The 21038-nt window shown below is 40.8% G+C and overlaps 1 protein-coding gene across 1 annotated transcript; it reads right to left on the bottom strand.

Moving 5' to 3' along the window:
• Nucleotides 1-4793: 4793 nt before the first annotated feature.
• dhodh (dihydroorotate dehydrogenase) lies at nucleotides 4794-12515 on the bottom strand. Its single transcript, XM_079289089.1, has 9 exons — nucleotides 12411-12515; nucleotides 10978-11190; nucleotides 10689-10888; nucleotides 9469-9551; nucleotides 8839-9026; nucleotides 8114-8227; nucleotides 6615-6768; nucleotides 6370-6529; nucleotides 4794-5879 (listed from the first exon to the last, which is right to left on the bottom strand). The coding sequence occupies exons 1-9, from the start codon at nucleotides 12426-12428 to the stop codon at nucleotides 5753-5755; spliced, it is 1257 nt and encodes a 418-aa protein (XP_079145215.1). The 5' UTR covers nucleotides 12429-12515; the 3' UTR covers nucleotides 4794-5752.
• Nucleotides 12516-21038: the final 8523 nt, after the last annotated feature.

Below are 21038 nucleotides of genomic sequence, written 5' to 3'. Positions count from 1 at the left end.
TTTAAATGTGGTCAAATATCTGTGGATAGTGTGCTTGAGCTCAATCTCTTAAAGAGACCAGCTGAGGAGCATAACAATAAACTGAAATGAGTTAAAGGCGGAAGTGAATTTCAGGGCTCCAAACAATGAAGACCATAAATAAATGTCCCTCTGTATTGTATTTTTTAGGGTTACAGGAGGGCAGCTTTGTTTTCCATATTATCCGTATCTCTGTAGTTACACCACAACACGATGACACAGACACACATGCACACTAGTGCCGCCAGAAAGAGACATAGACGACAGGTCAGAGCACTTTGGAGCCTCAGCAAGGTTATGTATCGTCTGTCCTATTTATTTTTTATTCTCTCTAGTTTCATTGTCCTAATGAATTTTTCATTGTCTCTCGAAGCACTGAAGGCAAGAGATGTGTGTCACAACCGATAAAGCACAGAGACCACCTGTGGCTGGTGTCTGTTTTTGGCTCAACGGAGGAAAGGGCAAAGGCAGAGATGGCTCAGAGGGGTGATAGGGAGGGCTGGGTTTGAGAGTGATGCTGTTTCTTCCTCCACAGGGGAAACAACACGCTGCGTCCACTCCAGGTTCACAGGAGTCTGTAAGATTACAATAAAGTATAACTTTGTTTAAAAACAGTGGACTCGTGACATATCGGTTTAACTTAAAGTGTTCTCTTTCGGGATGATAAAATATGAATATGGAAAGGAAGAATTATGTTGTATAGAATTTATCAAAGGAGCAGAGAGCTAAGTTTAGATCTGGTATGTTCCCACTGAATGTTGGAAATGGACAATATGTCAGTGTGGAAGAAGAAAATCTTCATGATGAAAAGGTCTGTAAGGCTGCTTTTACAAAGTTCATTAGAAAATAAAATAAATAAATGATAAAAAAAAAACAATAAGGAGTTATATCACAGTTACAGTGCATTGGGTTTCCTAAATTCAATGAAGGACATGCCGTGAAAGGGCAGTAAAGAAAACCATCGATCAAAGGCAACAGCTGACCTTTCAAAGACAAGGAAATAAAAGCAAACCACCTCTGTTGTTCACTATCTTTTGATTCAGTGCAGCAACCCTGAATAACCATGTGATCAAACTGTATCAAACCACCATTATGTAATGAAGGAAACACACATCTTAACCACAATATCACGGCCCCTGACCGACGTTGTTCCACTCAGAAGATATGCGAGTTGTAATCTTTGTCTAGTTACCGTGTGGTTTGCTACAGTGAGGCTGTAGTTCAGCTGTTCACGTATTGAGGGACAATCAGTCCCAATGGCCCAATGGACTGATTGCCTGCTGCTCTTAACTGTAATTGGCTTTTGGTGGTGTGCAGAGAAAATTGGAAAAGCCGAATTAAAGTGTGTGATTGATTGCACATGCAGACTTTCTCTCACTGTCCTCATAGAAAGTTTCTATCTTCCAGAACAGAGGAGACGCTCCTTTGAGAGTTCAGAAACAAAAGCTCCATCGCCGGCCGTCCTTCCTGCTCGTCCCACACCTCGCAGATATGTCAGCTAGATTATTCACAGTGTGGCCCAAGTGATGCCACCTGCCCAGCAGACCAAGCCTCAGATAAGTGGACTGCTGGTCTGGTGTCAGGTCTACGTAGTCTGTGCTGATGTGGCCCTCTATGAGCATCCACCTGCACAGTTCATCCAGAGGCTCCTCAGTTAACTCACTATTGCACTTAACTTGAGTGGTCCTGTCACTGCAGCTTGTCCTCAGACAGAGACGTTGCTCTGTAATATTTATCACAGGGGTTTTACTGTTTGAGGAAGGTGGTATAATAACACAACAGCTATTGCTCCTGAAATCATCAGCTTCCCAGCAAGAGGCACAAAACAAACTTAGATCAGTTTCATCAGTCTGTTACATCATCCAAACTGATAATACATTCATTACTATTAAACACCACAAACAAATATGCATGCTTCATGTATTAAGCCCCATTCTACTTACTAATTAACAGCTTTCTTTGTTTATCTTGTATCTGATTCAATGTAAAGTCTCAATAAAGTAATAGGTAATAACAATCAAGCAATAACAACAAAGTAATGTATTTTGTTGACGGAGTATATTTGCTTCTTCTGTGTATATGTGTGTATTTAATGGATGTATATGAGTTAACACATTAAAGGGCTGTACTGCAACCACTTCCAGGATTGAGTGATGGTTATCTCTGATGCCTTTCAGCCGACTTGTTTACCGCTTGCTTGGGCTAATCAGGGCTGAAGTCCCATATGGCTTTACTGCATGGCTGAGAGTGAGTGGGTGTTTGCTACTCTTTGCAAGTTGATTTGACTTTAAAATGAAGCTGAAGTCAAGATCAGAAAACATAATGTCTCCGGTACTTGCGACATGGCTGCATTGGGGAAACGTGTCATGTTGGTGCCTCTCAGCTCTTATTTGCATGGCGTGCAGTGATGTAAGAAAGACAAAGAGGGTGTGGTAATACTGGAGTCGACTCTGGAGCTACAGTATGTGTACTGATGTGGTTTGGTTTGGAGACGTTCAGCAAACAACATGGCAGCATGCGGTCAAATGGTCTCCTCTATAGTGTCAGTGCCTTGAGTTTGGACTGGCTCACAGTTTAGAGTCCAACAGAATGGCGATAAGAGGCAGCAGAATGCAAAAAAATCCTTTTGTGTTCTAGCATATTAATTTCAGCATGATATAAATCATAAAATACTGCCGGAGGCTATTGCTGAAGCAGATACAACTCTGAAGCCTTGTCCTGATGCAGCAAGTATACATTAAGATGTAATATTCATGTTATTATTAAAAGTGTTGACTCAGGGGCCATAGATGGATGTAAAAACCAGCAATGCTGAAGGTTACATCTGTATCAGGTACATTTTTTATAGACTGATATATGAATCATTGACACTAAATTATTTGGCCACTGTCTTTGAGGATGCTTCAAAATTATAGTGAACATTGTAGCTAATACTTACCAATAATATAAAATAGGAATCGTCTGTGAACGGCCCTTTTCAGGTCAATTCACTGGTTTTATAATGAGATTTAAGTCAGCATGGGTCTCTGCGGGGCTTTCATGTTTTTGCTCTGAAGTTATTCCAGTGTTGACATTTGTGTTTGCGGTCACGGTCCTGTACGAATGCTGTATCCATCTTACATCTTTGGCAGTCTAATGCAGGTTTCCTCTCAACATTTGTCTGATTTCACTGTTGTGTCGACTCTCACATCGCTCCCCCATAGAATGATGCTGCCATTGACACGATTCACAGTGGAATTAGTGTTTAACGGGCGACACGCTGAGCTCGGCTTTCAACAAACTCCACAACCTTTTTGTCTCTTGCTCTATGAAAATATAGTAGGTCTGCTCATGTCCCAACATTGTATCGATCTACACCTACTGACAACCAACAAACTATGTTTGGTAAGGACTTACGTACCTTAACTCTGGCCGTAACAAAAATGTAACAAAAATGTGAAAAGAAACCTGCTGTGAAATTGTGATTCAACCTGTTGGTGATCTACTCAATAGATCACCAGTCAGTAGATTTCATAGGAACCATAAATGTCTGTAAAACATTTCATGGCAATACATCTATTAGTTAAGATATTCGGTTTGCACCAAAGTGGTGGACCGTACGATATTGTGGAGCCACGCCACTTGAGTGACAACATTTGCTGGTTTCAATTTCCACCAATGTGACAATTTACTGTTTTTCATGTCATTTAAAGCTGAAATGTCTTTGGGTTTTGCACTGTTTGTCAGATAAAATGTACAGTTTGAATTGAGCAGCTTGCGATGTTATGAAATTGTAAAAACGAAAGAATTTTTCGATAAAACTAATGAGGCGTTATCGATAATGAAAACAGTCACTAGTTGCAGCCCTAGCAGAGGGAATTAGCTTCATTACTCAATGTGAAGAAAATCATCTTACATTGCATTAGCATTGTTTTGGTGACATGTTTTGCATCTTACAGCGGCAGAATGTGTGTTTCATCTTCATTCCCTGCTGTTTCTTTCTTTGTCTCTCTCCCTTTGCAGTCAAACAACTTATTCCCTTCTCTTCACTGGCGGAGTGAGGACTACCAAGACATCCGCTCTCCACAGAAAACAGTTAATGAGTGTGCTGGTTAGTCCCTCACACTACTGTGTGATAGAAAAACAGTGCTTGAACTCTGACCTTGTTAATACATGCATAATGGTAGAAACAAAAGATAAATATTTGGGTATACTTCTTCAAGATGATCTACAACCCACACTGACTTTCCTGTTCCTGGTAGCTCTCAGCTCGTATCAAAGCAGGGCACAAATTGCATCTCTAGATACGCGCTCCCTCCTAGCTATAACCGATGTCATGTTAGGGAAACTGTGCATCCAAGTGGCCATCAGTTTTTAAGTTGTGCTTGTCTGGAAGCCAGGCATCCCCTCTCCTCCCTACTGTGACACCACATACGGGATGAAGGCCAGTCTGGACTTGGCCTCGGGGAGAGGAAGGAAGAGGATGGAGGTGCCTGGAAGCTCACAGCTGATCCTCAGTGTTGCTGCTTTCACTGGCTAAGCCACGCTGTTTATTCTGGGATCAGCATGCGTTGTCATGACAGCCTATAACGGCATCTCAATGTGCAGATGAACGAGGAAAAACCCAAGAATAAAAATAAAAGAAGCCGTCACTACCATCGGGAGGCCATGACGCCGCAATACCCACAGCGAATAACAACAGTGGGGAGTGAGAGCTTAGCTAAAAGAAGAGGACTTGAAGGGCTTTCTTCCAGGAACACAAAGCAAAGTCATCGTAGTTCTTTTAAGGCCATACATCTTTGCGCAACGTAACCTTGTTTTTATTATAGTTGTACCTTAAAGCACATTTTCCAGTCTGTGTGATTCATTCGCCTCAACACGTGCTGTCCTCCACATACACACTGGAACAAAACTGATGGCGCTAAAATCTAAAGGACGGCACAGTGTACAAGCACATTCAGATTCAAGTACATTATTTCAAACTGGCAGAATGTGGATCTCTCAAAAGGTACACGTTTCTTTCACCAGATTAAAGATCTTTTGATGCGGAAAGAAAAGGACGGTTCTGACAGCTCGACCAAATGCAAAATGTAGTGATAATCTCACAGGACAATCTACACATGAGAACTCAAGGATTGCGAACAGGAAATTCATTACAATTCTTCCTCTGTGAAGCATTAAATAATTCATTAAAAAACACCATAATAGGAGTTTGATTCCAGCTGTGGCTCTCCCACACTGGAACAAATATCACTTAAATACAGTTTTCTGAGGGAAAGCTAGTGCCTCTCAGTTGCCAGGGATGAGACTTTCCTATTTTTGTGCAATATCATCTTGAATATGTCTTTATGAAGTTTTTGCACTCAGCAAATTGTCCATTATTCGATGGGACCTCTGTATTAAACAGTTCCTAAAACTGAGAGTAACTAAGCACTTGGTATTTTATCCAAATGACATCATGTCAGATTATTTTCCTTATACACAAGAAAATAGTTTGTATACGTTTGTGAGGTTAGTTCGTTTACACTTTGGTGTCGGTGTGCATTTGACAAACACTTGTTGCTGTTACACTGTAACAAAGGATGAACGTCTGAGAGAGTTACAAACACACATCGGCTCCTGAATACAACAGCACAGCTCGGACCATATCTCATCCTGAAATGAAGGCAGACGGCTGGACATTCGCAATCATTCAGGATTCGTCACAGTTCAGGAAAAGTTGAGGATGATCTGGCCTGATTGGAGGAGATGGCAGCTACAGGTGCTGCGTGTCTACATTAACATTCACCATCTCTTTCAGCGGGCTCTGCTTATGAGTCGACTTGTCTGCTCCCCTGTGATCTGCTCCAACGGCCTCCGAGACGCTGCTGAAACCTTGTTCTCTGTAAAAACAAAAAAACAAGTTTGTAGAGGGGGTGAATTTATTTGTGTTGAAAATTAAGACATTTTTCTACAGTTAAAAGACAAAGCAATTGATGCACAAGAGCAATATGCCCACATAATAGCACACTCGTTCCTGTCAAACACTATGAGTAGGCTGATGCATAAACTCAAGAGTCGACTTTTTAAACAACATTGGAGGATAAATATAGTTTATTATGGACTTATATGTAAAGCTTGGGCTATCATTTCCATCAGTTATGATAACTCAAAAGGATTGCTGAGACCTAGGAACATGGCAACAATGCCAAAAAGAAGACAGATTAAGCACAGTCTCAAGTGTGGATGACCTGGTGATAGTCGGACTGCTTCTGTGTGTGTGGCCCTGCCGACTGTTAAGCGCTACATTCACAGATTTCAGCAGCTCACTTGGTGAGTGACATGTTCCAATAATAAGAACATTGTCAAAAATCAATTCACAGCGATACTCACTTAAGAAGCTGTTCCAATTCTCGCTTTATCTTGGTCACTACGGGCGGACCCTGGTAGGTCAACGCTGTGTAAAGCTGAACCAGTGAAGCACCGGCACGGATCTTATCCATAGCATCCTGCCCACTGGCCACTCCACCAACTCCAACGATGAGCACTTTACCTAAAGAAAGTAACATCATTACTATATTTCATATGAACTTTCTTCAAACTCAGGTGATCGGAAATGTCGGCGTGTAAATGAGTACCTTTAGTGAGGTTGTACATCTCTCTCACAGTGCTAGTAGAGAGGTCTTTGAGAGGCTGGCCACTCAAACCGCCGACCTCAGACTTATTCGAATCCTGAAGTGTTTCCGGTCTGGACACTGTGGTGTTAGACACCATTAAACCATCCACTCCCAGCTGCAAACACAAAGGAGAACAAACACCAAGGAGAGGGCAGGAAGTGAGTCACATACAGGTGCATCTCAATGAATTACAATATCCTACATGGACATACTGTTCAGTAGGCAAACATTTCTGTATTAAAAATCCTTTTTTAAATCGGTCTTACGTAATATTCAAATTTTCTGAGATACTAAATTTGGGGTTTTCATTAGCTGTCAGCCATAATCATCAAAATTAAAAGAAATAAACACTTGAAATATATCACCCTGTGTGTAATGAATCTATATAATATACGAGTTTCACTTTTTCAATTGAATTACTGAAATAAATGAACTTTTCGGTGATATTCTAATTCATTGAGATGCACCTGTATATGTGCCTGCATCTTCAGGAGCAGAGCTGATGTCTGTATGCATGAAGACCTCTAATGTGAAATGTACTGTGACAACAAAAGAGAGACAGAGTGCTGTTTAATTTGAGCTTTTCTCTTCTTAATGTCTCTTCCATTAAGGTTTGCCTCCTCTTCGCTCCAAAGAGCACAAAAACACCACTCTGTATTTAAAAACAAAATTTTTGTCTTTCATGACATGTTGCATAACATGTCGAAACTGTACATGTGCATTCAAGTATTATTAGTAGTAATATACAGACATAATCAACTCAAACTGTCATCATACCCTGATAAGGTTCCTATGTCTTTTTGAAAGAAAAGATATTTTAATCTCCCGTTTACCTGTAAAATAAAACCCGGCCGCCGTGTTGAAAACAGTCAAGCCAAAGCCAAAAAACCCACTTTGTTTGGACACATGCTGAAGATATAAAGTTTATGATATTCTTTATTACTAGTAGGGAGATTTAGAGGACCTGAACTTCTTCTGGGTTTTTTCCACTGAAAAATGTTTTTCAAGGGATCAAAGAACATACAACCACTAAAATAACACCACATATTTAAGATGTACACGATAAAAGCAGAATGTTTAAACCTGAAATGTATTTTTTTTTCTGGTATTTTTCTCAGTAGTCAGATTTACATTCTGAAAAATAAGAATTTAAATGTATTCCTCCAAAGAACAACTAGTCCACAGACACAAGGGACACACTCCTATTTGAATTAAAGCTGCACATGCACTCTGAGATTTTTATAAAATGAAAAGTGCGTTACAAATAAAATGCATTATTATTATTATTATTATACATGTAAAACTCAGCAGAGATTAAAAATTTAAATATTATTATATTACATTAATATCATAAAATAAATCGCAAAGAATACAAATAATTAGATTACAATGAAATTAAAAGCACAAACTAGAAAATCAAATCAAACACAGTTAGGAAATAAAATGGCAGAACTTCAAACCTCAGTGACGACATCAGCAATGTCTCGTTTGTCCTGAGAAGTGAGGTCAGGAGCGATCTTTACCAGGACCGGGAGTCTGCGTTCCCCCTGCAGGGCGTCACGCTCTTTCAACACCTGAGCAGATTGGATGAGAAAGTGTATCAGGTGAGGCGGCAGAGAGAGCTACAACTACTGGAGACTAGACAGAAACCCGGTGTACTGTGATGACAGACCCAAACACTCAGGAACGAGAAGGATTGAAAAGTCAGCCTTTGAATTGATGGCTGACGTGCTCCACCACAAAAATACAGAATAGTTGCTTTGTTTAAAGAGCAGCCTAACACCATGTTGAAGCTTGAACGCATCCCTTTGACAAATTCAAAAACCTCTTTCAAGCCTTACGATGGGGTTTGATACCTGAACAGGTATCCCGCCTGCAGAAAAACGCTGTTTGCTGAAACCCAGTACATTAGATCTCTCCCTGTTATATATAAGTTTAATGTTGTTTGTACATTGTCCCTGTTCAAATAAAGAAACATAACTTTTTATCAAATTTCTCTGTAAAGTAATTTCAGCCATTGTTATAATTAAGCTCTTCTGTATACGACGGTGACTTTATTTCACTTATTGTTATTATTTTTGAGGAGGAAACGGTGAGCACTGAGGCCAAAAGATGACGTTTCAAGGTGTTTTAGTCACTGTTGGGTCCCAACCCAGTAATTTAGTGAACATTTGGACAGTCCTACCGTATGTAGGAGGTGGCGGAGCGCAGCCTTCCCCTGTAGATCCCGGAGACCTGGCGTATTGGGGCTGCTGACGTTGACCACCAGGTAGTCAGCCAGCGGGCCCAACACTCTCACCCCCTCCAAGTAATCTGCCTCTGCGTCCTGGGACAACTTGTTCTTCCCCAGGTTGATGCCCAGGGGAAGGCCAGCTATAAACACAGACACACGTGCGCATGCAAATGCGAATACAAATACACACACAAACAGAAAAGGTTCAGACGAGCACAAACGCAGGCTGCATCATCAGACCCATGACTCAACTGGGGCAGAGGCTGCTGATGAGCTACATAAGCTGGAAGCAGGTATGGATCAGACACGAGGAAACGTGAGACAAGGACAGGCCAAGATCGTTCAAATAGAATAAAAAAAAGTGTATTTAACCACATGCCAAAGTTAGTATTTGGCTTCCCTGTTACAAACACACAGTAACTAGTAAATAATAAATGCACACCGGGAAAAAGAAACAGGACAGATTCATTTCAGACTTTTTGTAGTCATAAAATTGAAAGCAACTTCAATATTTAAAAGGGAAAACTAGAAACAGGTTGAAAAATGTCCCACTGAAATGAGAAGTCGCTGCCTGCTGCTAACCTTCACTTCGCTGCTGCTGTGTGTCTCTCCTGGCCTCGAGCCTCTGTTGAGCTGCTGCCAAACCACAGCTGTTGAATCCATATCTGGTTAGAAGCACACAGACACATTTTGTAACTCCAGATTTGACACTTTCCTTGCAGTGATGACTTGTTGGTTAACTAATTTAATCTCCCCTTTAAGGGTCAAAATACATTTAAATTTGACGTGTTAAGGAATTTGGTCAAAAGCAAGTAGAAACTGTGTTATTGTGTCTATGTGGGGCTGAAATGTAAAGAGGATCCTCTCACATAGAGACACTCTGCCTGTGTGCTTACAACCATGCATGAAGTCTCAAGATAAAATCATTTTATTATAATGAGACGTTTCTTGTTGTAAAATACAAACTTTATTGTTTTTGCAACACACACATAATTATAGTGCGGGATCTGCAGCCGGGCTTATTCGTATTTCTTGGTATAACTGCATGATGCTGTATGAATGAAATACTGCAATTATTCGGCGAGTAATTAAGCAAATGAAGCACTATCTCAAAAGTATATTGTGGAAATACTGGTAATGCTGTATACATTCTATCTAACTAGGTGATCCTTAGAGTGAACCTAATCAAGTCACTCAATAAAAACATCGATAGAATATGTAACATTTTAAAATCGGATTGTTAGAGATACAGTATGTTGCGGTAACTCATAAATATAAATTAACATAAATGACCAATTTCACTGTGTATAATGGGGGAGAGACACACAATCAGGAGAGAGCTGGTGAATAAAAGATTTCCTTCATTTGACTCATTCGAGACGGTGTTGCAAATTAAATCTGCAAAGAAAACGTGAGTAAACCCACAAACTCTTATTCACACACACACACAGCTTTATAAATGTGAATCCTTTGGCAGCAGACCTGTAGGAAGCATAATCTCTTTGAAGATACTGAGCGATGTGAGGACAATATACACTGACATTAGTCTCCCCTGCTCTTGTTTCCTGTCGTACGGATTTTAACATAAACTAAGAATAATATGACTCATTTACTGTTCTATAAATAAAAAAGGGCATTGATCTACAGAGCACCATCGACAAAAAGAAGGGAGGAAAAAGTCATGAATTTATACAATAAAGCAAGCAACTCAAAATCAGAACCTACCTGATCCACTGAATTTACTGTGTAAATTCAGTTGAGCAAACCATCAACATTGTCTATTCCGTATTAAAAAAACGTACCTGTTAATAATTGCATGATCTGTAGCGAGTCGAAACACACGTGGTTGGGGGTTCCCCTCCTGAGGTTTGGGAGTGATTGTGCCCACTTCAACGAAGCCAAAACCCACTTTGTACAACCCGTCTACGGCCTCTCCGTGCTTGTCGAAGCCCGCCGCAATCCCAATCGGGTTTCTAAACTTTAATCCCAGGACGTTCATTTCCTGTAGATGCATAAAAACAGAACAAAGTCGCACGGTGCCTTGGATCGATGGAAAGATATTGTGAGCAGGAAGTGAGGTTGTGTGCTGACCAATGATGCAGGGTCCTGGTAGCGGTTGAGAGGAACCAGACCCAGACCAATCATCTTCACTGCCAACACATGCGCTGTCTCTGCTCCCACAATCCTCTGCAGCAGGGGCATCAGCTGATTGGTGTAGAAACGCTCATCTCCGACCGCAGTGAGGTAGGAGGCAAACAGAAGGCTACCTGAGCCGATGATCTTCACGGCGTCTTTTAACTGCTTCTGTGGACAAGAGCATGAAAAAAAGTCTTGAAAAAGCACTCGCGTCAGACATTAACTACTGTGAATAGACTGGTGGTAGTTCATTAAAAACTTGTTTGCAGTGAAAGAATTTTCACAATAACCTGATTTTGTATACGGTGTTTAAAGGTATATTGGAGGGACTTTGATGGTGCTTAAATCTGCAATAACTTTTTTTTTTTGGATCACTTGGTGTGAGCAGAAACACTTTTTGAAAAATGACAAACCATCGCGACTCGATTCACAATAGGCCTTATCTATGAGCCGTGAGAAGAGCGAATTTGTGCGTAAATGAATATTCCTGACCATGTTTACATTTCTGATTCTGATTTCCACATCACCTTCATTTATCTTGAATAGGTAAAGCAGCCATTTAGAAGAGCTATACCTTTCATACACCTTTGTTTTATGCATGTGTTGTTGAAAACATATACTATATATTAAATACTTTATAAATTACACCAAATAAATGCATTTAGGCGGAGTTAACAGGCTTTCGTTTGTTCCTCTCACCAGTAAATCAAACAGAATAAATGCTAGCTTTTCATATTAGATTCAATGTTTTAAATTGGCTACACTTATCAGATCAATACCAACATTCAGGCTCCCTCAAAGGTGTACTGCAGGTATAAATGTTTAATAGATTGGGGAAGTTAACTAAAGCTGTCGCATAAATGTAGTAGAAAATAAAGGGTATTAGCTTCCAAAATGTAGTAAAGTAGAAGTATAAAGTAGCAAAACATGGAAATACTCAAGAACAAGTACAGTACTTGAGTAAATGTAGGCCTAATAAGTTACATTTCTCCACTGTTTATGTGATTAGAGGGAGGCTAACGTTACCCTTCGGAGGAGACTATGACTTTAGATACCTCTCTCTCGCTCTCTCTGTTACGTTAATTGCCAACACTTTGCATCATCTTAAATACATAAAGCAGCTGTCTTTGAGCAGCTGTCTTACAACAACCGTCTAAGTTTCCAAAGGGCAAAGAGAGCTAATAGCAAAGACTCCACCACTGCATGTGTTTCTGTATGCAAAGAGGCAGCAAAGCTAAGCTGCAGTGTTTCCTGGTTCAACGTCACTGTCAGGAGGAGCAACCGAGCTAACAAACAGGAGCTATCACAGCCAGTTTCATGGCGTCGGTTAAAAGTATCTGATTATAGAAAAGAAACAGGGATATCGACTAAATGGTCTCTGGAATTACCTTCAGATGTCCCGCCATGGACGCAGTTCTGTCATTGCATTAAAGGGCATTGGATGGATTTCCTGACATGTTACACAAACACACGCGGTAGCAGCTTCCTCCACTCTGTCTCGCGATATTTCAATCCTGGGCTGTGTGAAGAGTGGAGGGAGGAGAGGAGAGGCGCAGATGTTGGTCCAGGGCCATTCAGTTATTAGGTCAAGGTGCTTCTCAAGAGGCAATGTGATGGCAATGAATATCTAAGGTTATTTAGGAGGAAAGTTGATTTGTTTTAAAGTCATCATTATAACACAAATAACAATATACCAGCTGTGGCGACATTGGTACAGCTGTCTCTTTGTAAGGCATTGCTAGGCCTATGTACCTTTATTGTTTGTGTCTGTCTTTGTATGTATCTGTCTGTATGGACCCCGAGTCTGAAATAAAGTCTGTCTATATATCTGTCTATAATCTACAGTATGTTATTCATGTTAAGTTAAAGTGTGTCCTTGGTCGGGGAAGTTCAGCTTGTGTGACCTTTGGTGATGAAAACTTCACTTTGCATCTTGTTTGAGTGTCTGCAGTGATTTTCCTAATCTATTGAGCACACATGCATAGTTTGTTCTGGAGACAACTCTCTGATTTCCATGTGACAGACGGACGTGATCTTACTCAGCTCCAGCCACGGTTCCTGCAGCACTATGTGCTTCAGCTCTTCATATTATTATAACTATGGGCATGTTACTCCGAACCGCTGTTTTTTTGTGGATTTCTGTGGGATTTCTATCTTTACTGGAAAAGTCTGAGGCCTGTACAGGCAATGACTTCCCCGCACGGTGTGAATTTGTTTTCAGAAATGTCTGTTTTGAGTTTGTTGGGGAATCTGAAACCTGGTCCCAAGCCAGGGGTAGCTGTGAAAAGCGAGGAGGGGAGCTCCTGAAGGTGATGAACAGCGCGATCAAATTGCTCCTGAAGAACATGACCAGAGGAGGAAACACCAGCAACTTCTCCTGGTGGCTGGGAGAGGGGGTCCAAGGGCAGTACCAGGTACCCATCAAAAGTGAGTTAAATACACACACGCACACACAGACACACTGCATCTCTCTTTTGGGTGTTTTTTTACTTGAGATCCTTGAAATCGTAGCAGTGTCTTATTTAAGTCCGAAAATATTTTTTCCAACAACAATTAAACAACACAAAATCAGTCCTTGAAAGATTCGGAAATATGATACGAAACGTAACTTGTTATTTTTAAATATAAATCTTTTAGTTCATCCGGGCAACACCAGACCAATAGGTCTTAACTGCATCATGAAATTACAGAACAAAGAATTTCGATCATTAAAGTTGTATCTTTTTTTTTGTTCAATGCGTCACTGTTGAGATTGACTTAACTTGAGGCACTTTTGACAGAAAGAAATTGCGCCCTCGTCCTTGAGTTTGTCACTTTCAGTTGTTGTCATTACAGCATTCAGACTTGTAAAGTGTTTGAATCTATTCTTGGGCTAGAAATATGTCCATAACAAAAAATGTACGAGCAACAAAGGTTTTTCAGCTTCCTAAAATATGAGAATTAGCTAGATTTGTTTCTCTGTTTTATCATTAAAAAGCAATATATTTAGTTTTTGTTGGTTAGCCCTTACACTGCTGTTAAACTGTAACTGATGTGGCAAATTCCACTATAATTGACGAGTTTGAATAACTGACAGATTGCCCTTTGTCTTTACTTCGTTCAAGGTGATGCTATTGTAACTCAAACAATGTTCAAAAAACATTAAGCGCTCCTCAAGTCTGTGTGTGTTTGCATACACACACACTTCTTTTTTTGCAAAACAGAAAATGCTGACGTTTCAAAGGACAACTGCACGTACATGAAGCTGCATCCTCTTCAGCTCGTCATGACATCTGACTGCAACCAGAGACGAGGCTTCCTCTGCACCCACAGTATGCATCAACAGCTTCTAATCACCGCTTTAACTTTGTTGCCTTTTCTTCCTTTCTTCTCTTGTATTCATAACAACTGAGTGAACTGTATACGTTTTCTTTTTTTATTTCACATTACATGCGATATGCAGATTGTTAAAAAGTGTCATTCTTGTTTTGAAGATGTGTGTGAGTCTTCGTCAAACACAAAGGTAAGAGACACGTTACACACTCAGTAAAACGCCAAACAAACATCCAGACTCACATGCTGCTTTTGCTCACATTTTCTTTACAGAACATAACAGTGTCCAGTCATGCAACCTTATCTCGTATCATGTTTCATCAGTTCAATCAACAATGAAAGTTGGGAACAGAAAAGCCATAAGACTCAGTTTGTGTTTGTGTTTCTTTCTCTGTACTTCTAAAACACACTTTGATTTCAGGAAGCAAAAGGAGTCCAAATCCCTTTCTCCTGGTGAGAGATGCCTCATTTATTTCACATGCACACTGTTTGACCAATGAATCATTGAACCATTGATTAGTAATAGCAGTAAACTATACATCAAAGTTCACAAGTGATGTTTTTCTGAGACAGGAAGCAGATGAAGAACTACTGCGAATGGAAGTCACTGAAGGGGAGCCGACAGATCACAGCAGGGTGGGTACCGTCACTCTGAAAAGCCTGTTGTATTACGTTATTGTTGTTGTTGTGGCATTATTCACCTTTTTAATGCTGAGAGTGTATCATGGCACATGAAATGAAAGTCTGTTTTCCCTTTCACAGGACACCTTGATTAAGTCTTTGTTGGATGGCGTTAAACTTCTGACTCCAGAATTAGTTTTGCAAAACAACAACACTATCAATCACATCATCAACTGTAGCACCGGCATCCTCCGTCTCTCAATGAAGAAATGTGACATCAATGCTAACCCGAACCCTATCGTAAGTACTGCACTGTGCACATTTTGTCGTCATTATATCTGTTAAAATGAGGTGACGTTGCCTTTTTTTCCTCTCCAGTCTTTGTTTGAGGAAATCTTTGAGATCTTTCGGCAAGTCTCAATACTGGTTGGTAAGATGACCACAGAGGATATTATTATCAAGCACGCATCAGGCACCATCTATCAGAGCACGTATGTATTTTCTTTCAGACAATCGCATTACCTAATATTTCTTTCACTACCAGTTTTGCATTCTTAAATATGTCAGGAAGTATTTCTATTTTTTTTTAACTGCATTTTATTATTTTCCAAATGTCATTTCCCTTCCCCAAGACACACACCAACTGACCTCGGCGACGCCGTGCTCGGTTCAGAAAAAGATGGTGGGTTTATCAAGCTCCCCTCATTTGCAGCACTCAGGCCTCAGCTTGGAAAGTACAGCACAATCATCGCTCAGGTCTGTGTGGTATCGTCATGTGTATGTGTGCTTGCACCTTTTTTTGTGTCATCTGCAGCGTCTCAACAGAGCTTTTCTCCCTCTTAGCTGTCTGTATTCTCAAGTAATCCCCATACGTCTGGTGGCAACATCACAGGAAGTGTTTGCAGCCTTTTACTTCTTGATGGAGATACAGACATAAAGCTGGCCAACCTGACACAGATGATAGAGGTACAACCAACATGAGAATTATGTTCCAAATTGGGGAGAAAAAGTGGTACATATACTGCAACTAAGAACAAACAATATTGTCATTGCCTCATGCATATAAATGCATGTAATTATACCCTCGTGGACTTTCAGGGGAAGTTTTCAAATGTTACTAAACAAAGTCAGAAACTTAGAAAAAACATAATTTTCAAATGACTATTTTTGCTTAAGATATATGTCCTTGAGTTTCATTTGAATAGTAATACTAACTTGCTTTCTCTGGTTTCTGCAGATCTTTATGCCTCATCCAAATGCTTCAATACAGACGGACAGCATTGTTGTGTTGGGGAAAAACACAAACGCTCTGACCACAATCAACGTCTCCGATCCCGATACGACCATCTTTCTCAGCGTGGAGCCCAGTGCTAATGTGTCATTGACTCTTCTTTTGTCTGAAGGGTCACCTCCTAACAACACATATTTCAGCAACACGACCACCTTGAGCCCAACAGGTAACTGTTAATAATACAAGCAGGCATAGCTGCTTTAAAGTCATTGAGTTTAGACATCTCCGGTAACACTGTGTGGCAATAGGACCGCTGTGATTGAGATGGCTGTAATAACAACACAAAATAGTAATAGAGGCCATTTTACCCTGGTTTGCTTTGAGCCCTCACTTCTCTTGTGCATTATTAGCATATCAGATAAACAATGTTTTATTGGTATAGTGGCTCTTGGATTATGAAGTCATATGTTGCCTAACAGGAGGCTATCGCTGGATGATAACCCCAGGGATGTTACAGCAGACTCCTGGAGTCTTGTATGTTTCCGCCGGCCTCTTCAAGTCTACTTGGGAGGCGAACCTGACGCTGAGGATCAGTTCCTTTATGAGCAAGTGCTTGTACTGGCACATAGAGGGGGAGACATGGCGCACTGATGGCTGTCAGGTGAGTTTGTGATGAACTTGGCTGTAGTCTTTTGGCTCTGCATGTACAACGATGTCACATATCACACAGTGATGTGCTGTCTTTGTCTCAGGTGGGGGACAAAAGCACTCCAGAGCTAACTCAGTGCCTGTGTAACCACCTCACTCTCTTTGGGAGCTCCTTCTTTGTGAAGCCAAACTACGTGGACCTATCTCGCACGGCAGAGCTGTTTGCCACCGTGTCTGAGAACTACGTGGTTCTGGCACTGCTGTGCGCTTTCTTCGGGCTCTATCTGGTCACTGTGCTGTGGGCCGGCTATGCTGACCGCAGGTCACGCTCTAAGGTCAGTCTCTGGAGCGGTGGAGATTTTGTTTGGAAACTAAACTCTTCGTATTCATTCAACTGCCCAAATACAGCAATGCATGCCAACACATTCATAGTATGCACCACAATGTTTTATGTTGAAAGATGAAGATGACTCTGCTGGAAGACACCCACCCAGGAGCTCATTACAACTATCTGATCGGTGTCCAAACTGGCCATCGCAAGAATGCTGGGACTAGTGCCAATGTAAGAGCCTTCTCTCATTGACATAATCATGGTTTGTTTCTTATTAATGTTCATGACAGAGAATTGGAATAGCTCATGGAATAATTATTTTACTGAGGGTACCATATATCTTGGCTTAAAGAACCATACACAATTTTTAAAGTATGTCTTGAAACAATAGTACGGTGCTTTTATGAACAATAGTCGGTATGGATAGCGGAGATTTTTACAGCAAGCAAAACTTGTTTCAATAGGCTGACTATTGTTTTCAGACTGACTTGAAAATTCTGATCAACACCTGAACATATGCAGATGGCGGACTCAGCCACTTACAATAATAGCTACTATATATATAGAGGTACTAACTGAATGTGAATACATTGAACAGCAGAAATTAAGTTTGATTTTATGTAATTCTTGAGGATCGTAACGTTAAACGTTAAAGAATGAAAAGGAATGAGAACCAGCCGAAATGAAACATTCACTCATCAGTCTAAATCTATGGTTTGCTTCAGAAAATGGCTGGTAGTCTTGTCAAGTATACACACAGAATGTGTTTTAAGCGGACTAAACTATGACACTATACTAGTGTGGTCCTGAGCACAATCTTGGTCAGGTCACTGATGTGTGAGCCCAGTGCTGTTACATCCGTTCGTTGTGCTGTCCTGTAGGTGACAGTGAAGCTGATTGGCTCAGAGGGCGAGAGCAACGCACACAACCTGACGGACCCTGACAAGCCTGTGTTTGAGAGAGGAGCTTTTGATATGTTCCTGCTGGCCACACCCTTCCCACTGGGCGAAGTGCGAAACCTCAGGCTGCAGCATAACAACTCTGGAGGTCAACCGTCATGGTACGAGAGATAAAAACATCACTTCTCACTAAATACCACTGACAGTGGACTGTTCTCGCTCTCACACACACACACACACACACACACACACACACACACACACACACACACACACACACACACACACACACACACACAGGTAGAAAATAGATATGAGCTATAGTTTAGTATAGAAATAGGATTTGTCATAAAGAATTACACTAAATTCCGATAGGATACTACGAGTGACGCAGTATCAGGCATTCTTTGATATTCACTTTGCCTACAAGCAAGAAATATCTGCGCACAGTAAGTGGTAAATGGAAACTTTAAATTAAAATACACAACATGTGTATTGTGGTTATAGAATGATCTCCTTTTGTTTTGTCCTGTTTGCAAAGTTGCTAATAGCTTAAATATCAGATAACATTTGCGTATGATTACCCTATGCTTAATGTCTAATGTTTGTTTTATGAATTCCCATATAATAAGGTATATAAAGAAGGTTACCATACAAGACCTCCAAACACGACATATGTTTCAATTCTTTTGTGACTGTTGGATGAGTCCTGACCATGGAGACAACCTGAGCAAGAAAACCTTCAATGCTGCAAAGAACAACGAGATAGCCAGCTTCAGGTCTGACCACGTTACACCGCTGAAATAAACTAACTCAGCTCTTGAGGAATTCTCATTATGAGTCCTCTCATTATTCTTTTTTTCCTCTGCCAGCAATATTTTCCAGAGCAGAACTTCGACTGGCTTCAGGGATGAGCACATCTGGGTTTCCATAGTGGATCCTCCCTCACGTAGTCCATTCACTCGTGCCCAGAGGGTCTCTTGCTGCATGAGCCTGCTGCTCTGCACCATGGCCATCAATATCGCCTTCTGGAACATTCCTACAAATGAGGACTCGCCAGTACTCTTCTCGTTGGGTGAATTTTGCAGTCTTTCATTGTTAGGGCAAAGTTTCATTCCAGACGGAACTATAATCTTTATGTTAATTTATCAGTGTGGTTGTTGGTTGATAATAATTGTGTTCGGCATATAAAGATTTTTCTAGAATCGAAGGCCTCTTACGCAACAAACCCACAGTTTTAAGAGAAAGTTACCATACTGATCATAAAACCTAACGAACATCTAAAATGTAATACAACGAGAGGTCGCCTTAAGGTCTCAAAGTTTTGGATGAAAGGTCAAATGTCGGAGCCAACTTGTGAGCTGGAGTAGAGAGTGGAATATGAGAAACAAGTTGATTGGCTGTCTGTTGTCTCCTGATATATTGTACCATCTTCTTCAACACCTCCGCTTCCATATGTGCAAATGAAACATTTTAAACCATCAAGGCACCAGCACAGCCCTGCAGCAATAAATCAATTGCAGCAATAAATCAATGCGTGGGAGGAGAGACTAGAGCCACCTTTACAAACGTCAGCTTAATTAATGCTGACCTTGTTTGTTGCCTCTCAGAGGACACAGATGTAGGAAAAGGCAACTTGTCCATATACATAGTAACCCACAATATCTTCATTTCTGCATCTCCTGTATCGATTTTTAAGAAGCTGACAACTAAACACCACAGGATCCAATTATATTGTCATGGCTTAAAACTCTACTAAGAACTCAGGCAGCTGGGGAGGGGTGTGAGGGGATCAACGGATAGGATGGTGGGGGTAAACAGTGGGTTACGTTAAAATTGAGAGTTTAGGAGATTTCAAAAATGATTGGTAATAAACTGCGATTAAGTTTTATTCGAAAGGTCATAGTCAACGTCCTTAATTTGAGTCTTTTAACTGCTTCTGTTGAAAGCATGATGATGAATATATAAAACAGCCTTGAAAGGACTCACGTCAGACGATAAATACTGAGAATAGAGTTGTCATAGTTCAATAAAACATTCATAATCTTTGCCCAATTTCCACACTAATCTGAGTTTGTATACAGTGTTTTGTTCAATAATCACGTTCATTTCTAGAAAGGGTGATAATAACCTCATATGGAGTCTTGTTTCTGGTCACCTGATGAATCCTTTTAACTCTGTTTGGCTCTCTGGCCCCTGAGAGAAATATCTGCCCCTTAAGCCAAACGCTCCGCAGTATTCACCAGCGAGTTGCTAACTTTGTCTGTGTGCTGTTTCATTGTTGGGCAGGCAGCACACCGACTTTATCAGAGCTGTAATGAGGCTCGAGAGAGCCATACAACCAATTATGTTGCTTCTCATCACCAACTGACACCGCCTTTGTCTTTATTTTGTCTCTCCAGGTACTTTTGAAATCACCCGGGAGGAGCTCATGGTGGGGATACAGAGTGGTCTTCTCATGTTTCCAATCAACATCCTCATCATCACCATCTTCAGAAGCATCAGACCTCGCGTGATATCAAAATCCAAAAAAGGAGACTCTGAGGAGAAGTTGAGACCCCCAGCAGTGACCATAGCATCTATTCTGAAGGTGCGTTTTGCATGACCTAATCTCTCTGGGTGTGAGTGTGTTCACCACTTTGTCATGTGGCTTAATGAATTGCACTTGTCTTATCGCTGACCTTGTAAGCCCACCTCCTGTAAGTGCTTTGTGGCTTCGACTTTGGAGAAAAATATGTACTCTAACTTTTCCATGTGCTTGATCAACCATCGTACATGTAGCTTTTGGTTTGTTGTGCATCTCTCGGATGTCCCTAGGATACAGAGGAGATGATTTCTTCTGTGAGCAGTAGTCCGAGGAACAAGATGTCAGATATGCACAGACTGGAGTCCACCGCTGACCTCGGCCTTGCTTTGGACAGGGTGCATGAATTCATCCAGCTGATGCAAGGTAGTTTTTCATTTTGTTATTTGT

This window comes from Melanostigma gelatinosum (genome assembly GCF_949748355.1).
Source record: "Melanostigma gelatinosum genome assembly, chromosome: 2".
Lineage (NCBI taxonomy): Eukaryota > Metazoa > Chordata > Actinopteri > Perciformes > Zoarcidae > Melanostigma > Melanostigma gelatinosum.
Note: the sequence above shows the minus strand (reverse complement) of the source record. Positions and strands in the feature narration are given on the sequence as shown.